At 42.7% G+C, this 24,025-nt stretch overlaps 1 protein-coding gene across 6 annotated transcripts in view; it reads left to right on the forward strand.

Annotated features, from left to right (window-relative positions):
• Positions 1-8,115: 8,115 nt before the first annotated feature.
• IL1RL2 (interleukin 1 receptor like 2) overlaps positions 8,116-24,025 on the forward strand; it is a 40,197-nt gene continuing 24,287 nt past the window's right edge. For 2 of the 6 annotated variants that reach the window (XM_058684548.1, XM_058684549.1), the window contains exons 1-4: positions 8,714-9,067; positions 9,993-10,227; positions 13,044-13,239; positions 21,439-21,598. In XM_058684548.1, coding sequence (XP_058540531.1) covers positions 8,932-9,067; positions 9,993-10,227; positions 13,044-13,239; positions 21,439-21,598 — 727 coding nt within the window. In that variant the 5' untranslated portion in view covers positions 8,714-8,931. The other 4 variants (XM_058684553.1, XM_058684552.1, XM_058684551.1 and 1 more) reach the window with 4 other exon arrangements.

Here is a 24,025-nt window from a genome sequence, read left to right on the forward strand (position 1 = left end):
AGAATTTCTCACTGGAAAAATTCAGAAGGCTTTTTAGCATATTTTGGTTATTTTACCAGTTAATGTATTTTTTAGCAAACAACACAAAGTCAAGGCTAACAACCATTCAAAAAAATCATTTAGAAGTGTTTTGTTTTTGTTTTTGTGTTTTTGGTCATGAGGATTTTTATTCTCTTTACTAAATAACTTCCTTAGAATAGGGTTTTTGTTTTTCTGTTTTCTGGGTGTTTTTGTTTGGTTGGGGTTTTTTTTGTTTTTGTTTTTGTTTTGTTTTGTTTTGTTTTTGTCTCTAGACATGTTTCTCAGTAAGGGTGCCATCTGGTGGAAAAAACATGAATATAAATTCCTGCACTGTCGCAGTTTTGAAACTAGAGCAAAGCACTTGGTTGTTTTGTGCCTCCTGTTTGCTCATTTGTGAAATAGGACAACCTAGGAAACCTGTGTTTCAAGGTTTTTATACGTGGAAAGACCCTGTATGGTGTCTGAGCAAGAATCCCAAGATACATTTTTTAAAAAATTTTGCCTTTTGTTCAATACATATAAAACAAACTTAGTTTTAATTTTTTGGATTTTTTATTTCAGAGAGTGGGGGGCAGAGAGCACATGGGGGGAGAGAAAGAATCTCAGGCAGGCTCTACACTCAGCATGGAACGCAAGCTAGGGCTTGATCCACAACACTGGGATCATGACCTGAGCTGAAATCAAGAGACAGGGACTGAGCCACCCAGGCGCCCCCCAATTCATTTAGCCACAACATAGCTTTTTCAGATTATGAAGTTTTGGGTATGGAGGGAGAGGAGGGCATATTATCTTGGTGTTAACTTCTAAAAATGATAATAACTTTTACTTAATCCAGTTTTAGCAAGTCAGGATCTGACTAGTTATTTTTAATGTACACTTGACCCTGGGACAACACAGGTTTGAACTGCTCATGGTTCCAGGGTCACCTGTAGTAGGTTTCCCAAATATTAATTGGGGGACTTATAAGTATCATATGGTCATAAAATCAGATCTCCTCAAGCTAGTTTGTCAGAAGAAAATCTTTTCACCTTTGAGATGAGAATCTGTTAGTGTGGTAAGTTGGGCTTGATGTGAAAGTCACAGAGGGAGTAGCAGGTGGGAAGAGAATGTTCTGGAGTTGGAATGGGGAAAGTTGTTCCTTTTTTACTTTTTTAGATGCACAAATGGATCAGGACAGTAGTCAAAATTCATAAAATACGAAAAATAGATTACACATAAAAATGTACATGGGGAGACAGGTGGGAGGGACCTCTTTTTGGTATGCCAACATTTATTTTGCAACCAAAATATGACTTTGTGTGTGTGTGTGTGTGTGTGTGTGTTTATGCAAATATTAATTTTATGCAAATATTAGTTTTAGGGAGGAGAATTACAGGAAATAGAAGACACTATTTAAAGTGACTATTAGCCTTTCAAAACAAAAACATCCTCATCTAAACACATGTTGGTCAGGTTTTGGCTGATTAAAGTACATAAACCCTGTGTGCTCACCTTAAATCTGCAGCCCAAATATTAACACTGTAGTCAGGAACATGTGTAGTTGTTAGACCAGTTGAGCCTGTCCCACTTGAATCTAGCCCCACAGGATACTGTTGAGACTCCTCCAGGCTTGTGCTGGGAGTTGGGAGATTAATTTGCTCAGAGTGAAAGTCAGCGAAACTTGTTTTTCTCAGAACCTTTGACCTGGAAGTGATCCCAAGTGTAGCTTAGTTCATACTTCTGGGTCTGAGATGAGCTGCAGGAATACCATTTCTCAAGGTTCCCTGGTTTTCCTTTCACTAAAGATATCCTGAGAGAGAGAGAGACTCCTGGGACTTCTTTAGTGAGAGGGGATTGCATGTTTAACATCTTCCGTGGGAACCCCCTTCTGCTTCGCCCAAGTGGTTAATCCTGCCTGGCTGCCACTCCTGTTTCTCTCCTCTGCCATCTTACATCACTCATCCTGCTTAGCCTGAGACACACTCAGCTGCTCGGTCGCCTTCACAGCTGTGCACAGTGGCCATCTGTTTGAACACTACTGTTAAGAGGAAATGTACAATTCTGCCTTCTTCTGAGTTCTTATTTCTAAAACCTGGACCCCACGTCTTCCCTTAGATTCTCAAATATAGGGGAGATATTTTTGCTCTCAAGTTTACTTTTGGATTATTTTAAAGTGTTAATGATGTGCCTCATGTTATGCCAGACACTGGGAAAATTCTAAAGTCAGAAAACACTTAAACCTTGTCACAGAGAATAGTGTGAAAGGAGAAAGCACTTCGGGAAATGAATTCGTATGGTAGAGGGTCTTAAATCCCTGACTAAAATATCTGCCTTTTTTGATTAAGAGTTGGTATAAGGGAGCTATTGGAGATTTTGGATGGGAGAACATAAGGCATAAATAAAGTTGGCCGGGGGTGGGCATAATGATGCAGGGGAATTAGGGAGTAAAAGTTTAGGGAGGCTGTTGGCAAGTGGGGACAGTAATGCCTCTATGAGTTGATTGTATGAGAACCATTTTTCTTAAATGAGTTTAAAAAAAAAACCAACCTTTTTGTATTATGGAAACAGTATTGGTTTGAGAGAATGCAGAAATTTCTAAACAATACAAGTAAGAAAAATTCACCCATTATCTTACAAACTTAAAAATTATTACTAACATTTTATTGTCTTTCTATTGATAAAGCTGGGATCATATAATATGAGCAGTTTAACACCCTTACTTTGTAAAAACATTTGCCTATATTACTATTATTGGAAATGTGATTTCTGAGTGATGATTAAGCCTATCAGGTGAATGGTCCGTAATTTAGCTTTTCTGCTTTGATTGGATATTCCTTGATCTACTCCAGTAGCCTCCTACCTGGGGCCACGTTTCTCTACTTGCTACCTGATTCCTCATAACCAATTTTTCATGCTGTATCGAGAGTAAATTGCCTTTGATTTTATCTATTTATTTATTTATAATTTTTTTTTTTACATTTATTTATTTTTGAGAGACAGAGAGAGAGCGGGAGCAGGGGAGGGGCAGAGAGAGAGGGAGACACAGAATCTGAAGTAGACCCCAGCCTCCGAGCTGTCAGCACAGAGCCTGATGCGGGGCTCGAACCCACAAACTGTGAGATCATGACCTGAGCCGAAGTCGGACGCTCAACCGACTGAACCACCCAGGCGTCCCTGATTTTTTTTTTTTTTTAACTGAAGTATAACCTACAATCTGGAAAGGAACACATACAGAAACAGGTCCATGAAGTTTCACAGACACGTTTTGTCCATACTGCCAGCATCCAAATCAAGAAAAGAAGGTGATCAGCATGGGAGCATCCCTGTTATGTGTCCCCCAAGATACTGACAGCCCCTGGCCCAATGGAAACCGCCATTCTGACTTTTGACAGCAGAGATTAATTTTTCCTGTTTTTGAAATTTTGAAATTTATGTAAATGGAATCAAATAGTATGATGTCTGTTTTAAAATCCATTTTCTTTTGCTTGACGTTATATGGATGTGAGACTCATCTGTGAGATCTGTCCGTATTGTTGCCTACACTTGGGCGTGGTTTTTATTCATGGCTCTATGGGATCCCATAGCATGAAATCAACCATACCTGTTTTATCTATGCGATTGTTGATGGACATTTGGGTAATTTCTAGTTTTTTACAGTTATAAACACCACTGCTGTGAATATTCTAGCAAATGTCTCTTTTGTGAACATATGCATACATTTCTACTTGGTGTATCCCTCAGAGTGGATTTGCTGAGTTAGCTTCCGAAGATACTACCAAATAGATTTCCTACGTAGTCGTGCCAATTTGTGTTCCCACTAACAGTATATGATAGCTCCATTTGTCCCACATCCTTCTCAACATTTAGTATTAACAGTTTTTAGAATTTTAGCCATTTTTATGAGTTTTTAATGCTCAATGTGACATTTAAAAATGCAAATAAGGTTATATTTCTTTTCTGCTTTAAATCTTCAAATAGCTTTTCATTTTACCTAGAATCAGATCCAACCTTCTTTTTATTGCCTACGGGCCCCTTGGGTGGTCTAGCTCCAGCCTACTCTGTGACTTCTTTTATCCAGCATTTCTGCTTATTCACTCTGTTCAATTCACACTGGCCTGGCTTCCTTTATGCTATTTTGAAACATGCAAACTCTCTCCTCCTTCAGAAATTTTGTACTAGCTGTTCCTTCTAGAAGGAGAACTCTTTCCTCAGATATCTATGAATGCTCAGTGAATGAGTGAATGAAGGGATCACCGAGCCTGGGGGAGGGGCAGGCCTAGGACCTCAGGAAACCCAAGCTGCTGCTTCTTCCTTCTCTGGAAGCTCATTTCATTCCAGCAACAAAAGCCTGGCACAGAATTGCTGCTGTACATTTCAAGTCTCCCAGAGACTACAAATGTGAGAACTGAAGAACCTGAAAGGCATGAAGATCGAGGTAGAACTTCCACCCCCGCCCTCCCAACCGCAGCCTAATCCGGCATTTCAGAGCATTTGACCATTACATGTGAACATATCTCTGCTTCATCCTCACTGGGGAACTTGACGTGCGGGTTGGGTTCAGTGGGAAATCATCGGATATTTAGCTAGAACAAATAAAAGCCACTGTGTATGGTATAAAACACACATTCGTGTATATGAATACACAATACAATCTCGTCTAAGGAGCAAATAGACTGAAGGTAAAAGTCAACCAGGCTGAACTCAGTGATGCCTCCATTACAAAGATTGCTGTTTTACACCTGCTCTCAGAATGATGTAAAGGATCTGTGGAGAAATGGTTTCACTTCATAAAAATAAATTAATGAATAAATAAACCATTAGAAAGAGGCCATTAACCATGGCTTGTGCCCAATGACATTAACTTCTAAGAATCTTGCCATTGCAAAAATATCTGCAATTAGGGAAGACTGACAAGGGGGAGTCAGTGGGAGAGTGAGAATAAACTCCAGGCTCATCAAGTATCTCTTGCTGTTGGGCACCCTGCAAGGAGCGTTTCACAAATGCTACCTCTGAAAAGTGGGTCTAATCATCCCTCTGTCATACATAAGGGCTGTTGCTGGGGTTTGAACTCCCTGGCAGGGAGAGGACAGTGAGGTACCTCTATGCCTCCCTTTGAAAGCAGCTACATGAGACATCAGAGGCAGAATTTAATGAGTTCTCTGTAGATCAATAAAACGAAGGCAAATAACCAGGTGGGTAAAAGGGCAAAGCACGTGAGAAAACATTTCCCAGGGGACACATAAATGGCCAATGCACATAGGCAAAGATGTCCCATCTTACTAGGAATTCGAGAAATATAAAATAAAATCACAAGATAGCTTTTACATCACTAGACTTGCGATACTGGCAAAATGTAAAAGTCTGACATTATCAAATATTGCCAAGAACGTGAAGCAATGCAAACCTTATGCTCTAAAGGGTGCCTAATGTGGAGAAAATGAGGGATTTTCTAATACAGTCACAGATGCATCTACCCAGTGATGCCTCAATTTCACTCACTAGACAACCTCTCAAAAAAAGCCACACAAGAGAACATTACAGAAATGTCCACCACAGCACTATTTTTAAGAGCAAATATAAATTGGAAACAACCTGTATGTCTAGAGGAGAGGGATACATAAATTGGAGTACAGTCGAACAATGGAATATCATACAGTAGTGACCTTGAATGATCTAGAACTAGAACTACACTCTTCAAAATGTTTGCATTTATGTTGCTTAAGGAACACACACACACACACACACATACCGGAACGATAAGCACTAAACAGGATAGTGTGTTTGGGGGTGGGGGTGTGGGGGGAAGGTATACAGAAACTTGGTCATTGTGATTTCTGAGTCTGGGTCTTGCTTCCATGACTTATGATTTGTTTTGAATTCGTTAGCTGTTAACCATTGCATGTTGCACCTCTAAAAGGAGAATTTTTAATGTGAAAATCAGAGAAGAAGAATAAAGTGACTGAACTCAGGAAGTTCCCGCACAAAACAGCAATTTTCTCAGGGCCATCCTAAAGCAAGCCTGAGCTGAGCCACTAGAGAAGCTCCATAACTACATTGTTTGAATTCCTACCTCCCCTTTTCTCATTAGCAAACAATGTTCTCCGGTTTCTCCAATCTTTCAAGGTAATTAAGGGCCTGCCCTAGATGTTTTGGCTTTCTGTTGTTTTTAATTGCAACGTTTACATCCTCCTTAAAAACAACATTTCCATCCTCCTGATAGGTTCTGCCTTCAGAGCCACGTGGTTCCCCCTCCACCTAGAAACCATCCTTGAAAGTGTAAAGTGGCCGATCCAGAGCCTCACCAGAAAAAGGAAATACCAGAAATGTCCCTTCAAGGCACTGCGGGGGGGGGGGGGGGGGGGGGGAGGGGGGCGGCTGGGAAGGCACGTTGGAACTTTTAAGCTTTGGGGCAACTATGCTGATTGGATTTGGCACTTGTGACTACTGTCCAGCTATAAAAAAAGTAAGATACGACACAAACTTTTTTTATAAGGCAGAAGCTGAACAAGACAATGAGAGTTAAGAAAAAAATGGAAATAACTTTTAACACTGCTTACAACAATGGTTCTGTATGTATGTCACTTGACAGTTTTTGTAGTAACACCTTTGTTTTGTTTTGGGTGGGTGTCTAGACCTTGCTGAATGTACATGTACTGAAGAACCTCATTTAATGCTGATGCTAGGGGAAAGGAATAAAGATCTCCATTTGCAGCTTACCAAAGGGGTCCTCCAAGTGTGAGAGGCCTAAGGGTTCCCAAGGTGTGTGAAATCAAAACCATTTTCATAATAGTATTCAGACCCTATTTATTGAAAGGGCGGGCCTACGCCGGTCGACTCCATCTTGTTCTGTGTCCTTCACCTTGACCACGCCTCCTCCCCTTGAGTAACCTCCCGCTCACCCGTTCAAACTTCCCGATCAAAACACACCCGGTGACCTGCGTAACAGGACTCCGACCCTTCCCCAGCCAATCGGCTGAGGCCACAGCCATTACCTCACCAACTGCCCCTAGACCCCAATAAAATCTTTGTGCTTTTGAAACTTGCTCTCTCTTTCCCGGTATCTCACCGCTGCGTCGGTGCAGGTAGGGGATGGAGCTGGAGCTAGCTCGAATAAAGGCTCTTTGCTTTTGCATCGGACTCGGCTCCCTGGTGGTCTTTGGGGATCACGAATCCTGGGCATAACATTTATCTTTTTAATTCTCATTCTCTCCAGTCTTTTGCTTGAAAGTGGATTTTTTCAGAGGCTACCTGACATGTTACATCCTAAGAGGTTTGATGCCGAAGCAGCTGTGAGAATCCAGCTGTCTTCTGTTAAGTCAGACATCAAAGAGACTTGGGAACATTAAGCAGGGGTATGTAGTAGTATGTAGAACAGTATGACTTACCTCAATAAATTTGTTCTGGAAAGTTGTTATTTTTCATAAGATGCATGACGTTTATGTTAACACTTATGTTAAAGTCTATTGTTTGTATTTAAAATAAACAAGAAAATAAGCGTTTTAAATGCTCTCCATCTTAATTTCTGATATAGTAAATATTGACAGCAGTAACCCACATAAACAAGCACTTTAGAATCCTCAATGATGTTTAAGAGTATAGCAACTTGCAAACCCCTGGCCCCCAGCTCATCACAGAAAGCTGTGCTGGTAATGAAATTGCCGAACTCCTGTCCTGTTCCTGCAGCTGCTTCTGTCTCGCTCTCTCTAAAACCACAAAACCCGCCAGAGATAGCTTGGTCAGGAACCTGCTAAATGGAGATTACATTATGTATATGTGTGTGTGTGTGTGTGTGTGTGTGTGTGTGTGTGTATATATATATATATATATATGTATGTATTTTTTTTCTCTTTCTTCTTCTTCTCCTTCTTCTTCTTTTCTGAGTCCCAGTGCCCTGCAGGCCTATCTCTGGGTGTCTCCTGAAGGCCAGGGCAACCTGTCCTGGTTGATATCATCTTTGGAAATTTCACACAGGAGCCGACTTTGTGCTCAGGTATTTCAGGATCGCCCTGGGAGGTCTGCTTTACAGAAGTTAACAGCCTGACTGGGGCAGGGAAATGCTATTCCTCAGAAGCCATTTGGGACACCTTCTACATTGGGGTATTCTGTATAGACCAAGCAGGGCATGTAATAACTGCTCAGACGGGTCTGGAAAGGCAAGAGTTCCTTTACGGGGACGATTCGGAATAGATCTAAGCAGACATGACTGCCGGTGAAAGATTTGTCAGCCGCCAGAAAATCAGGTAACAACGCCTTTAAACCCACTTCTTCCTGTGATGGCACTATTCCTTCCTACGCTCCCCTTGGGGAAGGTAGGCCTGCCCTGCCCACGGTGGCAAGGAAGTAGCGCGGTATGGAAATGCCACGCCTGGGTTCAGTGCCTGTCTCCCATTCTCCTCTCTCCACGGGATCCTGCCTGCTCCCGCCGGTCTGGCAGGTGGACACGGGCCGGGAGTCTGCGGTTGAGCCAAGCGGGTGCAGCGCCGGCCGTCGGAAAGGTGTGGAGGGAAAGAGGTGGCTGGCTAACATGTGCACGACCGGGAGGGCGGCCCCTGGCCCGCCGGGCGACCTTGGGGGAGCGGGCTCCGTCTCTGGGCGAAGGTGTGCAGTTCCCGCTACCTGCCGGTCCGGCGGCGCTCTGGCTTCCTCTCCCTTTTCCGGCGGCCCTTTGCCAGGTCGGCCTAAGCTGGCTTCTCCCAGGTGAGCTGGTGGTGAGGGCTCCGTTTGGACCGCCAGGCCCAGGCGGACCCCGAGGCTAAGGCGCGCAGGGGAGAGGCTACGCGGGACGCACAGGTGGGGAGCCCAGGTGGGTGGCGTGCCGCTCACCCGGCGCAGGGCGCACACCCGCCTCGCTGCGGGTTAGCAGAGGTCACGCCACCGCGGCCGCAGGAGGGGCTAGGGCGCACCCCGGAGCTGGGAACCTCCCTCCCTACGATGATCACTTCCCGGCACCGCGCCTCCCAGCTCCTCCCGCTGATCCCTCTCCAGCCTGCAGGATTCTGGAGGTGGGGTCGGGAGCGGGGAGTCTTTGGCGGCACGTCGGGTAAATGTGGGCACCCCGCGAAGACAGGTAGGCCTGGGCTAGGACCTCTGAGATTCGTGGTCGCCGTCCCCGCCGAGCCTCATCCGCTCCCACCTTGTGTCTTCCTTGTAGCCCAACGGGGGGATGTTGGCCCTGTTGTTCTGCGGCGTGTCCATCGCGCTTCCACCCTTTGTCAGAGCAGGTACGTTGGGCCGTCCTCGGGTCTAGGCCACCCTCACCCACCTGCCTCCTTGCGGCTCTGTGGGAGCGCCTGCGCGGCCCATCTGGGGGCTCACAAGAGCCCCCAGCCTTTCTGCTACTTCCACCCCAGGGGACCAAGTGAAGTTAACGCTGAGTGGGGAAACAACAAGTTCCCAGCATCTGACGCTCAGCCCCAAATGTCCCCTTTGGGTTTTGAGGCACCTTTGGGAGGGGGAAGGTGGGTGGGGTGAGGAGGTGTGGATAGGCAAATTTGGAAGTCTTGAGTCCAAAGGCTCAAAACCCAGCAGCAGAACAGACTTCTCCCTAGAAGACACGCAGTGCAGTGCCATGCTATGTGGTTCAGTAGAAGCGAACTTTAACATGAGCGGATTTTTAAACAATCCTCTTTGGGATGAAATACTTGCACCTTTTATTCAAGACGGAGTGAAATAACTGGGTGGCAGAGCACAAAGAAACAGGACAAGGGGGCTCAGAATAGGAACGTGTACTCAGGCAGATAAGGACTCAGGGTCTTAGGAAAGAAGGGACAGAACAAAATCATCCCAGACAGAGAGGATGAGTCAATGTCTTTTATGGACACATTTTTGTCCATAAATCAAATCAGCAGACCATTTGAGGGAACTCCCACGCTGAGAAAACTCTCCAATACAATTTCAAATTGGCTAGAAAATTGAAGAGGCATTTGTTAAAACTGATAATAAATAGCACCAGAGTTCTCTTTCATGATTCCCCCACCCCTTTCTTTCCCTAGATGCATGCAAGGATATTAGAATGTACAAGGAGACACCTTCTGCCGGCCAGCCTTTTGCTTTTAATTGTATAAACCTGTCACCAACATCTGGGAAAGTACATGTAACATGGTATAAATATCCTGGCAAAAGCCCAATATCCACAAATGCACAGTCCAGAATTCACCAGGAGCAAAACTGGATTTTGTTTCTCCCCCTGACACAGGAGGACACTGGGATCTACCAATGTGTCATAAAGTAAGTTGCTCATTTAAAATAGAACTAAGTCCTTCTTTCTCTCTGTCTCTTTTTCACACACACACACGTGTGTGTATAATGTTATAACCATATATATATATATGGTTTTAGGAATGTTATAACCATATATATATATATATATATATATATATATGGTTTTAGGAAAATTCTTTATAAACTCTTAATAAACATAGAAAGCTCAGTGAGAAGAATAAAATACAGTTTTATAACAGTTTGTTACCAGACGGTTTCCAGTGAACACATTTTACACTTGATATCAGCCAAAATGCCGAGAAGCGATCCAGTGAACACATTTTAAGACAGAACAGGTTTATAAATCAGTTGTTGGAACATGAAATGCGTCTTTTCCCATTGATCTAAGGCCACAGGCCAGACCAGCTTAAAAATCTGTTTCTCCCATTGTTATTGCTGCCTTCTTTCTTAGAATGCCAGAAGTTTTCATGACAGGTGGCACAACCAGATGGGGATAAACCTCCTTTGAGCACCTTTTTGTAATGGCACTACAATAGGAATTTAACAGTGACTGACAGATATGTTTCAGGCCCTGTGCTAAGTAAGCCTCATGTTAGGACGTAATGTAAATGAGTGACCCAGGGCTCATGGCAGGGAGACAGTTGAGCCTGGTGGGGGCTGTGGGGAACCAGAAAGCATATGTCCCACCAAAGGCAGCAATCTCTACAACTCAAGCCCATTTTCTAAGTTTTCAGGGAACCTGGAAATTGTATGTATGTGTGTGTGTGTGTGTGTGTGTGTGTGTGTGAGTTTTCAATAAGCTTTGTGAGTATGGCTTAAATAAAACACATTTGTGGACAAATTTTGCCCAACGGCCTCAATTTTGTTACCTTTCCTTACTGGCATGCATGTCTTTAACAAATGATTTGATCTCTCTGAGCCTTGATTTTCCTGTCTGTAAAATGGAAGTAACGCCAGCCTGATAGGGTTGAAGGGACAATTAGCTGAGATTATATGTGAAATTGGTACCAGAGAAAGGTGATTGCATTTGCCCAGTGGTACACAAGTGGGAGTGGCTGTGAGCCCCTGTTTCATGGCTCCTTTCCACAATTTCACTCACTGTATAGATTAAGGTGCTGACAAGGTGTCTCGTGGAGTCTCCTGTCCTGTTTGACTCTGGGTTATGACATAATAGAGCTGGAGATTGTGTGGTACACAAATTCATCTGGATGTCTGGGCTGGATTTAAAATACTTAAATCTGGTTGCTGTGAAACAGGGAAAGATCATCTTTCCTAGAAAGTAGACACAGATGCTGCTGTCATGGAAAAAAATAAGTGTGAATTCTCACAAATCATTAACATACAGATATGAGACATACTTAGTAAACTGTATGTTTTTATGCTGAAGTAATTTCAAATTCCTGCAAAATTTGCAAGAATAGTATAAAGAACCCCACCTATCCTTTATCTAGATTCCTCATTATTTTAACATTTGCCACATTTACCTTATAATTCTGTCTCCCTCTCTGTCTCTCTCTCTTGCCCTCTCTCCATATATGACTGATCCCTGAACAACATGGGTTTGAATTGCATAGGCCCACTTATACATGGATATTTTTTTGATAAATATAGTACATTACTGTAAATGTATTTTCTCTTCCTTATTATTTCCTTAACATTTTCCCTCTAACTTTATTATTTTTTTTATTTTTTCATTTTAAAGAGAGAAAGAGAGAGCATGAGCAGGGGAGAGGGGCAGAGGGAGAGAGAGAGAGAATCCTAAACAGTCTCCACACTCAACGTGGAGCTCAACAGGGAGTTTGATCTCACGACCTTGGGCTCATGACTTGAGCTGAAATCAAGAGTCAGTCGCTCACCTGACTGAGCCACCCAGGTGCCCCTCTAGCTTACTTTACTGTAAGAACACAATATATAGTGCACATAACATACAAAATATGTGTTAATCCATTGTTTATGTTATCAGTAAGGCTTCCAGTCAACAGTGGCTATTAGTAGTTCAGGTTTGGGGGAGTCAAAAGTTCTATGTGGATTTTCAACAGTGCACGGGGTCCAGTGCCCCTAACCCCCTGGTTGTTCAAGGGTCAGCTGTATATGTATATTACACGCAATATTTTTTTTCTAAGCCATTTCTTCTAAAACACTTGAGTTGTATGCGTCGTGTTCCTTTAGCCTTGAGTAGTTCCATGTGTGTTTGCTGCCAAGAATATTTTCTTAGTTATCATATTCAGGAACCATCATATAACATTTTTATCTAACTCCCAATTCACACTATAATTTTGTCAATCATCTCGATTTTTCTTGACACATTTTGTTCCTTTCCTTTCTGGTAGAGCATCCAATCTGGGATCATGTATTGCATGGGACTGTCACGTATTTTCAGTCTCTTTTCATCTGGAACAGGTCCTCTGTGCTTCACGACATTGACATTTTTAAGGAGTACAATTATTTTGTATACTATCCCTTCATTCGGGTTTGCCAGACATTTTCTCCTGAGTAGGATGAGGCTGAGCCTTCTTGGCTGGAATAGCATGTAGTCTGTACCCTCTTCAGACAACACACTCAGCAGCTCATGGTGTCCATTTGCCCCTTGGTGGTGGTAATCGGTTGGATCACGTGGTTAAGGTGCTGTCCAGGGTTTCCACAATATAAATATTTTTTTTTCCTTTTTGTAAGTAATAATTTGTGAGATGCATCCCACCTCGCTTGAGGCAGAGGGCTTGCACAATATCTTGAAGATGATTTGGCAATCTGGAGATGAGTAGATTCATTTGATTTTGTGACTGTTGGAGTTTACGAGGTTTCAATTTGCCATTTTCTTACAGCTATACAAACACCTGTCACAGAATCCATGTAAACCTAACTGTGTTAAGAAAATATTGGTATTGTTTTTCTGGAAACAGTCAACTGATTTTATCAGATGAATACAAACAAATATTACATGCCGGAAAAGACGACAGTCTTACCTGTCATCTGAACTTCCCACAGAGTTGTGTTTTGGATTCAATAACGTGGTACAAGGTAAAAAAAATAATTTTCCTATGATATTTTTCTTCTTCTTTAAAACTTACTCGTTTTGGGGGGGCCTGGGTGGCTCAGTTGGTTAAGCATCCAACTTTAGCTCAGGTCATGATCTCACAGTTCATGAGTTCGAGACCCACGACGGGCTCTGTGCTGACAGCTCAGTCTAGAGTCGGCTTCAGATTCTGTGTCTCCCTTTTTCTGCCCCTTCCCTGTTCTCACTCTTTCTCTGTCTCAAAAATAAATAAGCATAAAATTTTTTTAAACTTGTTTTTAGTTTAAGTTGTATCTTTTAAGGCAGAGTTGGTAAAGAGATTTGAGTACCTAGCTAATTGTTAGCTAATTGATACTGATAATTTTACCCGCTGATTATTGATTTTAAAATTTATGGTTCTTATAACTTTGTAATATTTTATTCCTTGTATTCACCACCTCCCTGCTATTATATTTTTTGAGAACTATCCTTGGTTATTCTTTTATTCTAACAGATTAATAAATTTGTTTGAGTGGGCACTACATGCACATGATTCAATAATCACAAAGTATAAAAAGTCACCCCTGGAAAGTATCCTCTGCTCTCCTGAGCTGTATTTGCCCTGGGCCTGTCACACCTTTCATAGCACATGGCTGCTTTTATTGGTTTCTTCTATCTTTTGCATTATTTTTATATCATGCTATCCAAGCAAATAAAACTATTTCTTTGTCCTTCACTTTTTATGAAAACACGAAATCCTTGACTCACCTTTCTGCACCTTGTGTTTTCACCTTGGAGCATTCTCTTTTCTTGGCTGTCCCAGCAGATATTAATGTCTAAGACATAATCCTAGGCAGGGAGGAGAACAGGCTGGTTATTTAAGATAGGATTAGTTTTCCTGTAATTCTGCTTGTTAGCACCTGTCGGTACAGCCATCTGGGGCGTTATTTTTCTCTGTGGAAACCTTTTTATCACCTGATTCAATTTCATTAATGGAGAGACGCTTATACCAATTTCTCATTTCTTCCTGAAAGAGTTTTGGTAAGATTTCTTTTTTTGTAGGAAATTGCTCATTTCATTTAACATTTCAGATACTCTAGCATGCAACGGTTTACCATCTTTGCTCTTTTGATGTCTGTTTCTGCCAGAAGGTTCTTCTTTTAATCCCTGTTACAATGTATTTCTCTCTCACTGTCTCACTGGATTAGTCTCTCATAAGAGAGGTGTCAGTTTTATTACTTTTTTCCAAGAATCCAGTTTTGGCCTTGTTGATCCTATTACATGTTTTGTGTTCATTTACTTTGTTTCCATTTTCTGCTCTCACAAGGCAATGAATGGCCTTATCCCCGTGTTTTAAGGCGCATTTGCCAGTGTGCAAGTTTTGTAGGCTACATTCTCATTAACCTTATAATTGTTAGATTGTAGGCTATGTATAAAGTATTCAATTTCATTGATGATGCCAAGTTCCTTGACAAAATTTTTTATCGGCTTATACTCACCCCCTGCAATATCCCGGACTCCCTAAAACCTTATCTGGGACTTTGTATTATAAGACTTATATATTTTTTTATCAGCTTAATGGGTGTAAATGTTACTGTATTGTTGTTTTGGTTGCTTTTCCTTAATTATTAGTGTTAGTGAGATTGAACAACTTTTGCATACATTTACTGACCATTTTTGAATGCTCTGAACTGGTGACTCCTACCTTTTGCCCTATTTTTATTTTTTTCATTTTTCTTACCATTTTGTTACTGACTTACAAGAGACTTTATATATTTATATATTCTGGGTACCAATGTTTGGAATGCGTGAACAATTTCCATCGAGGTTCAGTGTATGTATAGAAAATACATGAAGCTTAAGGGGACAAGCTTGATGGATTATCAGAAAGTGAACATACCCTTTGGTTACCCCTTCCAGTGATCAAGGTCAAGAACTAAAACACCACCAGCACCTCAGAAGACCCCCTTCTGCCATCTTCCAAAGAACTGTACTTCCCTAATCCCCTGACTTATAATAGCATAGATTAGTGTTGCCAGCTTATGAATTTCGCTGAAATTTAATCATATTGTATGTAGTACATATAGGCACAAACCTGGCTTGCTTGGCGCAATAGTGAACTTGTGAGAATCATCATTTGAAGTTGGGATTGACGCGGTCTTCTTTTAGGGCCATGCTTTTAGCGGTTTAACCAAACTGTGTGGTCATTTCGATCCCAGCTGATGACTTAAGAGTTTGGCAGGACGTCAGGCCCTGACTCTAGCTTTTGTCTCCTACACCTGTATCTGTCAAAGCACTGTCTTATCAGTCTACTGGCTGTCACCTTCAGGATAATTTGGGGGGTGGGGCGCCCAGGTGACTCAGTCGGTTGAGGTTGAGCATCCGATTTCGGCTCAGGTCATGATCTCACAGTCCGTGAGTTCGAGCCCCACGTCGGGCTCTGTGCTGCCAGCTCAGAGCCTGGAGCCTGCTTCGGATTCTGTGGCTCCCTCTCTCTCTGCCCCTCCCCCACTCATGCTCTGTTTCTGTCTCAGAAATAAATAAACATGTAAAAAAAAAGAAGTATTTGGGACAGTTAGTTCTAAACACCCAGTTTTCCTTTAATGAGAAGTTCATCTTTACAGACTTTATAGCTACTGCCTGTGCCTTCTCCACTTACAATACTAATACCTGGCCCTGAGGAAATGTTCAGTAAGTTTCTACTGAATAGGTGGATAGCTTCTGAGTTCTTTCTATCTCCAATATTTTTTGTTTTTCTTATTAACTATTGGGCCAGTGGAAAAAAATTACGTGACAAGTATTCATTTAATATGTGTCGGGACATATAATAAACAGTTTGCATACTCTTTCTCATTATCCCCTTGTTAGCATTGGCTCTGACTACAATTTAAAAACTAACAACAATCCTGTTCCAAGGGAGGCCTGGCTGGCTAAGTCAGTGGAACATGCAACTCTTGATCTCAGGGTCATGAGTTCCAGCCCATGTTGGGCGTGGAGCCTACTTGGAAATAAAAAATTCCCTAACAGTATTCCTGTTCTGCTCAGAGGGTACTGATTGCCAGGCCACCGTCCCCTCAGCCTCAGGTGGCTTGGACTGTGGCATTACCCACTTTCCGAGTCCAACTTTGGCCTTCTCAGGATACGGGGTCACACGTTCTTCTCCGTGGCTTCTTGTAGACTCTTCCTCCAGCATTCTGTCTCCCACCTTGCAGCCTTGCAACAATTACCTCTTGGCACCAGCATTATGCCCCTTTAGAGTCTTATCAGTAGAACTCTTCTCGAAATTTTTTCCTCTCGGCCTGGGCCTGTTGTGGTCATAGATTTGAAAGCACTTGACATTTGTAGAGAGGTAGGTTTTTAGAATCAACTTTGTCACTACCTCAGTGTTAAGAGGATGGGTTTGTTTTGTTTTTGTTTTTTTTTTTTAAAGCACTTGCTCGGACTTATCTTCTACTTCCTGAATCAGATTATCCATGGGTGAGGTTCAGGCATCTTTATTTTTAAACTATCTGCTCAGCTTGAGCAGATAGGAGGCTAGGAGTCAAGCAATATGAAGAAGAGGGATTGTTCTGAAACTGTTCCCACCAGTGACCTCAGTTATGGCTCTGTTTTTGCTACTCTCCAGTTCAGACCTTGAGTTACTTTTTGGGCCTCAGTGTCTTCTTCTGTCAAATGAGAACATTGGAATCAATTCTCCAAGCACTTAGAGCCTATTATCTGCCTGGGGCCATACCAGGAAATGCTTTGTGTAGGAGGTGAGCATTGCACTGCGTAAAGAATGCATAGCAATGAAGCTGGTGGGGAAGGCGGGGTGGGGGGCGAAAATGATGACAATTAGAAAAAACCCTAGCAGGTGCAAAGGGATCAGGTAAGAAAGAGAATGGTGTTTGGGGGCATTAGATAGAGTCTGGGGTCCATGTCAGAGTGGGGTAAGGTGATGCTAGGAAGTAGAAGATCTTGTTTGCTAACCAGCACATAGCCTTTTCCCCACTTAAAGTATGTCAACGGCCAATCACCCTATTAGGAGAATGACATACTCCACTTCTTTATGCGTTAGTGAAGTCCTCGTGGAGGCACTGCAGGGAATAAATTGGAAGCGCTTGCGGATGGTGGCGTGCGGATCATTGACGCTATTTCAGAAATTCAGTGATTAAACGAGGACCATTGAGGAGAGTGTATGAGGTAGAACTGACAGAATGAGGGGAAAGGAGAGGAGAGTGAGTGGAGGGAACTCATTCCCAGTGGCCCCTCTTTTCTCCATTAATGGGAGGGAGATGTTAGGTGGAAATTTAGAAAGAACAGTGTAGGTGAGTAGGTGAATGAGGGAGTCGAAAGCAAAGAATTTCTAAGGTGAAGACCATGAATCAGTAGTGATGCCAAGACTCATGTTGATGTGATTTTCTCTCATAATGTTCATCGGGTTGTAGGCATGTAGGAGAGAGACAATGGGACCAACCCAGGGTGGGTTTTGCAGGCTGAATATGCTGCAAGGATAAAGGGCAACAGTGTGGAGGAATTGAAAGGGGGTCAGTAAAGTGACGGCCACATGATGGGAAAGGAAATGATACCTGAAGGAAAGTGGTAATTAATACCAAATGGAGGGGTCAAGAAGACTGCTTCCAGCGAAGACAGAAAAATGGGTGTGATGGATAGAAATTTCAGGTAGAAGACTATAATGAACATGGTGGATAGATGTTCACTGTCCATGGTGAGCCTCTTTAAACACTAGAGAGGCTCTAAAGCTAAAAAGAAACAAATGAACAAACAAACAAACAAACAAACAAAGCAACCAAATACACACCCTACAGTTTTCCAGGGTTTCCTGCAGCTAATGTTCTGGATGTGACTAAGCTTCTTCAGCTGGCTTCCCTGAAGGGCTGAAATAAGAAATTGTCTAGATTGTCCTGCTTTTTCTGCTGGACAGCATGGACATGGGGATTTTTCTGCAGCGGTGTTGCAGGGCCCAGACCTCGGCTTTGTGGGAGCTGAGAAGCAGTGCATAGGCCCTCTGATGATGTATTTGTTGGTGTGGCTTTACTAGATGTGGCATGACTTCGCACGCTAGAGTTGCATCGTGGCAACTCCTGGTGTCTGACTTTCAGGTGGGGTGTTTCAAAGTCTTGACTCCCACCTCACAGTTATGTCAGAGGTAGCAGGGATCCTGTGAGCTCGTTCACCAGCATGGTCTGGTTTAGATCTCACTGCCTGAGTGCTTCTTAAAATTTTGTAAGCGCCTAATACCTGTGTTAAATCCTTTTCCCCCTAAAATAGCTGGGATGCTTTTTGCTTTATGCAACTAAAACCCGTCCAAGAGATAAGGCCTCACAGATTTGTTTTGAAGAGTGAATGAAATCATCTATCTGGTAAGCCCTTAGTTCAGTGTAGGTACATAGCAATTATTTAATAAATAAATATCACATGCTATTATTTGGTTAAAATAAAGGAATGGAAGAGATGGAATAATAAAAAATGATAATCAGAATGGTATATTTGTTTTGAGGAATTTAGAAACATAGCGGTTCTGGATAATGACAAAGCCCAGCTTGTGGCTGGGATAATTGAAGACCAAGAGGAATAGAGATGGTCCTTGAAATTGAAGGGTTATGGAGGAAAAGGTTCAGGTATTAACATATCCATTCTTGGGGTACCTGGGTGGCTCAGTTGGTTAAGCGTCTGACTTTGGCTCAGGTCACGATCTCGCGGTTCATGGGTTTGAGCCCCGCATTGGGCTCTGTGCTGACAGCTCAGAGCCTGGAGCCCGCTTCAGATTCTGTGTTTCCCTCTCTCTCTGCTCCTCCCCCACTTGCATTCTCTCTCTTTCTCTCTCTCTCTCAAAAATAGACATAAAAAAATTAAAAAAATAAAATATGCATTCTCGTAGACAATGAAGTATTCACATTGGAAAAGCGGTGATGTCTCCATTTTTTTTTTCAATTCCAAACTACTTCTCAATACAATGATTTCTGCTCCACTATTAGGCTGTGTCTGTACTTCCTGAGATCATTCTCAAAGGCAAATATGATCATCTCATTCCCTTGCTGGAAAAGCTGCAATGTTCGTCCCATTTTCATGGTTTTCTATGATTGGGCTCCTGGGTGCCTGACCAGTTCTATCTCTGTCATTCTCCTGTAGGTTCTGCATCTTAGCCAGACACTCTGGGCCATTCTATTCCTCCAACCACTGTACATGCTGGGCTCAAAGTGTTCTTGGTGCTTGGGAGACAAAATGCATTCAACTGTTGCCTGCTCTCACTACTAATATTTTAAGTTTAGATCTTGTCAGTGAGATGTCACTTACAGATTTTTAAGTAACAGTCAAGGCCTTCTGAGAATTTAAACTCTACAACGATGCCCTAGTGGACTGTGGTAGAAGCAGTCCCAGTTACTGTAAAGGGACAGGAGCTATCAAGATTGCTTCTTAAATTATCAAGATTGGATTTCCATATGATTAAGTATTTGTACATCTTAAAAGAAAGGACGAGTCGATCAGAAAGGGACTGGTCAATGACGGAAATGTAGAAAGGGATATATGGATCCACGTATTCTGGGGCTCCAGAGATTGCCCCTATCGAAGCCCTATCCAAGGAAGAAAGTTTTCATAGTCCAAGGACTCAATGCTTTTTGTTTGTCCCTGCTCCAAAGAAGGTGGCATCACATTATGGGGTCTGATGCCTTCACCCATCTGACCCTTACTAATAATTCCCATTCTGTTTGTTAAGTAACTATCCAATTATAATTGGGTTTCCCATATGGGCAATAAGGTAAAACTTTTAGAAATTCACATGATAAATAAAGAAATGCTCGTTCTGGAGTTATTGAGTTTTAGCTTCCAAGGTGGATCCATTCACACTGTTCCCATGAAGAATGGAGTCTGCTCCTGAGCTAGCTACAGCTGACTCCGTGAGAAGAGAGCTCCAAACGCAGGCAATTAAATCTTTATCAGGGTAAACCCTAAAGTTTGTCCTCTATATTACATGGTTGTGAGCTTTCTGAAGACAGGGACTGCATCTTATTCCTGCATGACACAACCTCTCACAGACTAGCAAAGAGCAGGAACTTGAATGCTTTAATGAATAAATGGGCTCAATAATTCAAGAAGTTACTCTGTTGAGTGGCACTTCCCAAAGAAAGGGGCAAAGTTTTGAGGAAATGTTCAGAAGGGGGTCTGTGAGGTGGAAGAAGTGGCAGTTAGCATGAGAATGTGAGCTTCTGACAGACAGATGGAGGCTGAGGCCTGCCCTGTGGGTGGTTGCTGAGGATGACAAGCAAGAAAGGCATTCCTGAGACCAACCAAACCTCAAGCTGGTTTGGTGTGAGGTTGTTCTTGTCGATGCAGTGGCAGCGTGGGCGACGTAACAAGTTATGTGACATCTGCCCATAAGCCAAGCCATCATACTTTGACTATTGCTCAGACCACCAAGCAGAATGTTCTTGAAGAGTTATTTTGGACCTCTGTAAAGTCCAACCCCCAGCAGGTTGAGAAGGTGTATTTGGGCCTGGAACACAGTGGAAGCATTCATTAATCACCTGGGCTTGCAGTTTTAGCAAAGGGTCATGGTGCCATGAGATGGTGGTCCACTGGGAGATATGGTCCCCTGTGAGTGGAAGGCATTCCTGCCTGTTCACATCCTCCTACTGTATTCCTCTGCGGACCCTACCCAGTCCTCCTCCATATAGTCTTCCTTCTAGCCCACTTAGGCCTCTCTCTTCTCAACCTCTGTTAGACTTAATATTTACAGCACTCACTGTAGCTTGCAACATATTCTTTGTCAGATCTTCTGTAGATATTTATCCATCTTTCTATCTATCTACAGATATAGATGGATATGGATGGATAGATAGTAGATAGATAGACAGATAATCATCTTCAGTTAGATTATACATTACCCATGGTCTAGGGATCACATGTTTCTTGCATCTCCCCACAGTTCATAGGAGGTGCTAACTAGGAATGTAACTGATGCACCAAAATACTCTTTGAATTAAAACGTGTATGTATAAGGGCCCCCCGGTGGCTCAGTCGGTTGAGCGTCCGAATCTTGGTTTTGCTTCAGGTTGTGATCCCAGGGTCATGGGAATCGAGCCCCACATCAGGTTCTGCACTGAGCGCAGAGCCTGCTTGGGATTCTCTCTGTCCCTCTCCCTTCCTTGTACTCATTCTCTTTCTCAAATTAAATAAGTAAATAACTAAATAAAATATATATGTATATATATTTTTGTATTTAGGACTGTAAAGAGATTAAAGGAGGACGGTTTACTCGTTGGAGAGTTAAGCTCTCAGTGAGCAACGTTTCAGCAGAGGACGGAGGGGACTACGCGTGTCAAGCCCAACTGACACACACAGGGAAGCGGTACACTATTTTAAACAGCATCACTGTGAATATCAGTAAATATGCTCATATCCATTGCCTTGGCTTCCTCTTGGCTCTGCGTGAGATGGCTGGCTTTGGGAAGCAGTGATTCTCAATCTTGATTTTCTTGAGGGTTAGCAGACTCTCAAAGTTGCCATTGTTAGAAGCAGAGGGGAGAAAGAGGGGGTGGTCAAAGGGCAGGAGGAGTTCAGTTTCTCATCTGGGAAAACAGAATACTCAACACGCTTGGTGTGAAAATGAAATGAGAGCACGTATGTAAAGCAGGTACTGGGGTACCTGGCAAAGTATAGGTATTCAGGACGTGGTAGATATTATCGTTACTCTTATTTCCCTCAGCCATCACTACTGTGACTACTTTGCTGGGCCACTCCAGCTTTGGCCTCCTCTGCCCATGCATGCGGAGTTCAAGGTCTCTGGACTTGATGCTCATGGGGCATCAGTTCTCAACCCAAAGCAGCCAGTTGGCTTGAACATATGACCTGGAGACCTGAAAGCAGAATATTTGGGGTTGAAGAAACCCTAAAGATAATTCAGCTTAAGCCGTTAATTTTATAGAGACCCGGGAGGAGTAACTTATGAAACTTACAGAGATGGTTGGTGACAGAAACAGGTCCAGGACTAAGGCTTTCAGTGGCCAGATGAGCATTCCTTCTTTTCAACACCTTCATCAAGGAGTTCTTGCTATTGCCTTTTGCTCTCTTGTCAGGAGGTAGTTGTTTTCTATGTTTATTCATCTAAATGGGAAGAACTGAAGACTGAATATTTCTTTGATTTGGACCATTATATGTGTCACTAATTTCTATCAGACTTCAAAACGCTGGGTGGTACCTAGCAATTTCTTAATGGTGTGGTTCTCTTAGGCACGTATTTAGCATGGATGGCTTCCTGCTTCCCACCTAGAACCCTTTAATTAAGAAAAATAATTGTATTACATCTGATGATTTTTATGCTTTTGGGTTTTACGTCACCTGTTATCTCTCCAAAGGTAGGCGAAAGTTGTCTTGCTCAATCCCCCACACCTAGCCCAGTGCCTGGCCTAGACTAGGCACAGACCTATTTATTAACAGCATGATTGGCAACTGTCATGCTTTAGTTTTACATGGGTAGCCAAGGGATTCTTTGAAACACAACATTTCAAAGGTGAAATGAAGACTACCTCAAGAGGTCATTGAGCTCAGTAGTCTATATTTCATGCCATTGCAACAAACACTTATTTATGATCTATTATATCTCCCAAATTGTTAGAACCTGATCATTAACAAATTAAAAAAAAAACATAAACCCATTGTTTCTTCTGTTGAGAAGCTCTCAACCTGGTGGTAGTGGAGAGATGGAGATGTAAATGAATCATTTTAACATTACGTGATAAGGATAGAGTTATAGATAGTGCCTGAGGAACAGTAAAAGAATCGGAAGTAGCCACGAGAGTGGCAAGTAAGTGGCCTTGGAAGGCTTCCAAGAGGAAATGTCTTCTCAGCTGAATTTTGAAGGATGAGTTAGATTTATAGATGTAAAGAGTGAGACAGGGCAGAGAGAATGGTCTAAGATAAAACATAAAAGTGTCCACCAGTATAGTTTGTGTTGGATCTAAAACTAATTTTGTTGGAGCATACATAAGCATGCGGTAAGGAGCGGAGATTGCTGAGGCCATGGAGTGAAACAGGGTCAAGGTTAAGGGGCCAGTTACATGCAGGCTTTCCCATGGAGCCACTGCAGAGCCTTTGGATGCAGAGGGATGAGGCTGCATTTGTGATGGACAAGACCAGTCTTGAGATGGCTGAGCAAGAGTTGAAGAGGGTCTTGGAGCCTGCAGACCCCTTTGGCAGCTGCTGCAATACCCAGAAGAGGGCTGATAATCAGAACTTGAGTGGAATTGGCAGGAGATTCTTCTTCAGGTGGTAATTTAGTGGCTCTTTACTAAGTGCCTAACAAGGCCAGGTCCTGTGCTTAGTAGAGAGAGCATGATAAGGAGGAAAACAGCCATGAGTGCTGCTCTGATGGAACTTTGAAGTCTGAGCAGGGAGGGGAGGCAGAGCTATATCAGATAAGTTGCTAGTGAGATGTGTAATTACCAAGGAGATTCAATGCAATGAGAGAATGGAAAATGTGAGATCAAACAGACAAGGACCTGTTGAGAAGTCTGTGGGTCAGGGAAAGCTTCTTGATAATAGTGACACTGATAGTCAGGAAGCATAAACTGAATGATGGAGTGGGTGAGATTTTTCCAGACTGAGGGAGCAGACAAAATAAAGGCCTTGTAACAAAACAGACCATGGTATGTCTGAATAATGGGAAGTAGGCAGGTTGGCTGGAGCAATGCTGAGTGAGGGAGGTCACGCTAGGTAATGAGGTTGGAGAAGTAATCAGGGGCCAGGAATTGGTGGGAACATGCAATCCAAAGCAGAGAGTGTGGAGTTTATTCCAAGAACAATGGTAAGCAG

Source organism: Neofelis nebulosa, chromosome 9 (assembly GCF_028018385.1).
Source record: "Neofelis nebulosa isolate mNeoNeb1 chromosome 9, mNeoNeb1.pri, whole genome shotgun sequence".
Lineage (NCBI taxonomy): Eukaryota > Metazoa > Chordata > Mammalia > Carnivora > Felidae > Neofelis > Neofelis nebulosa.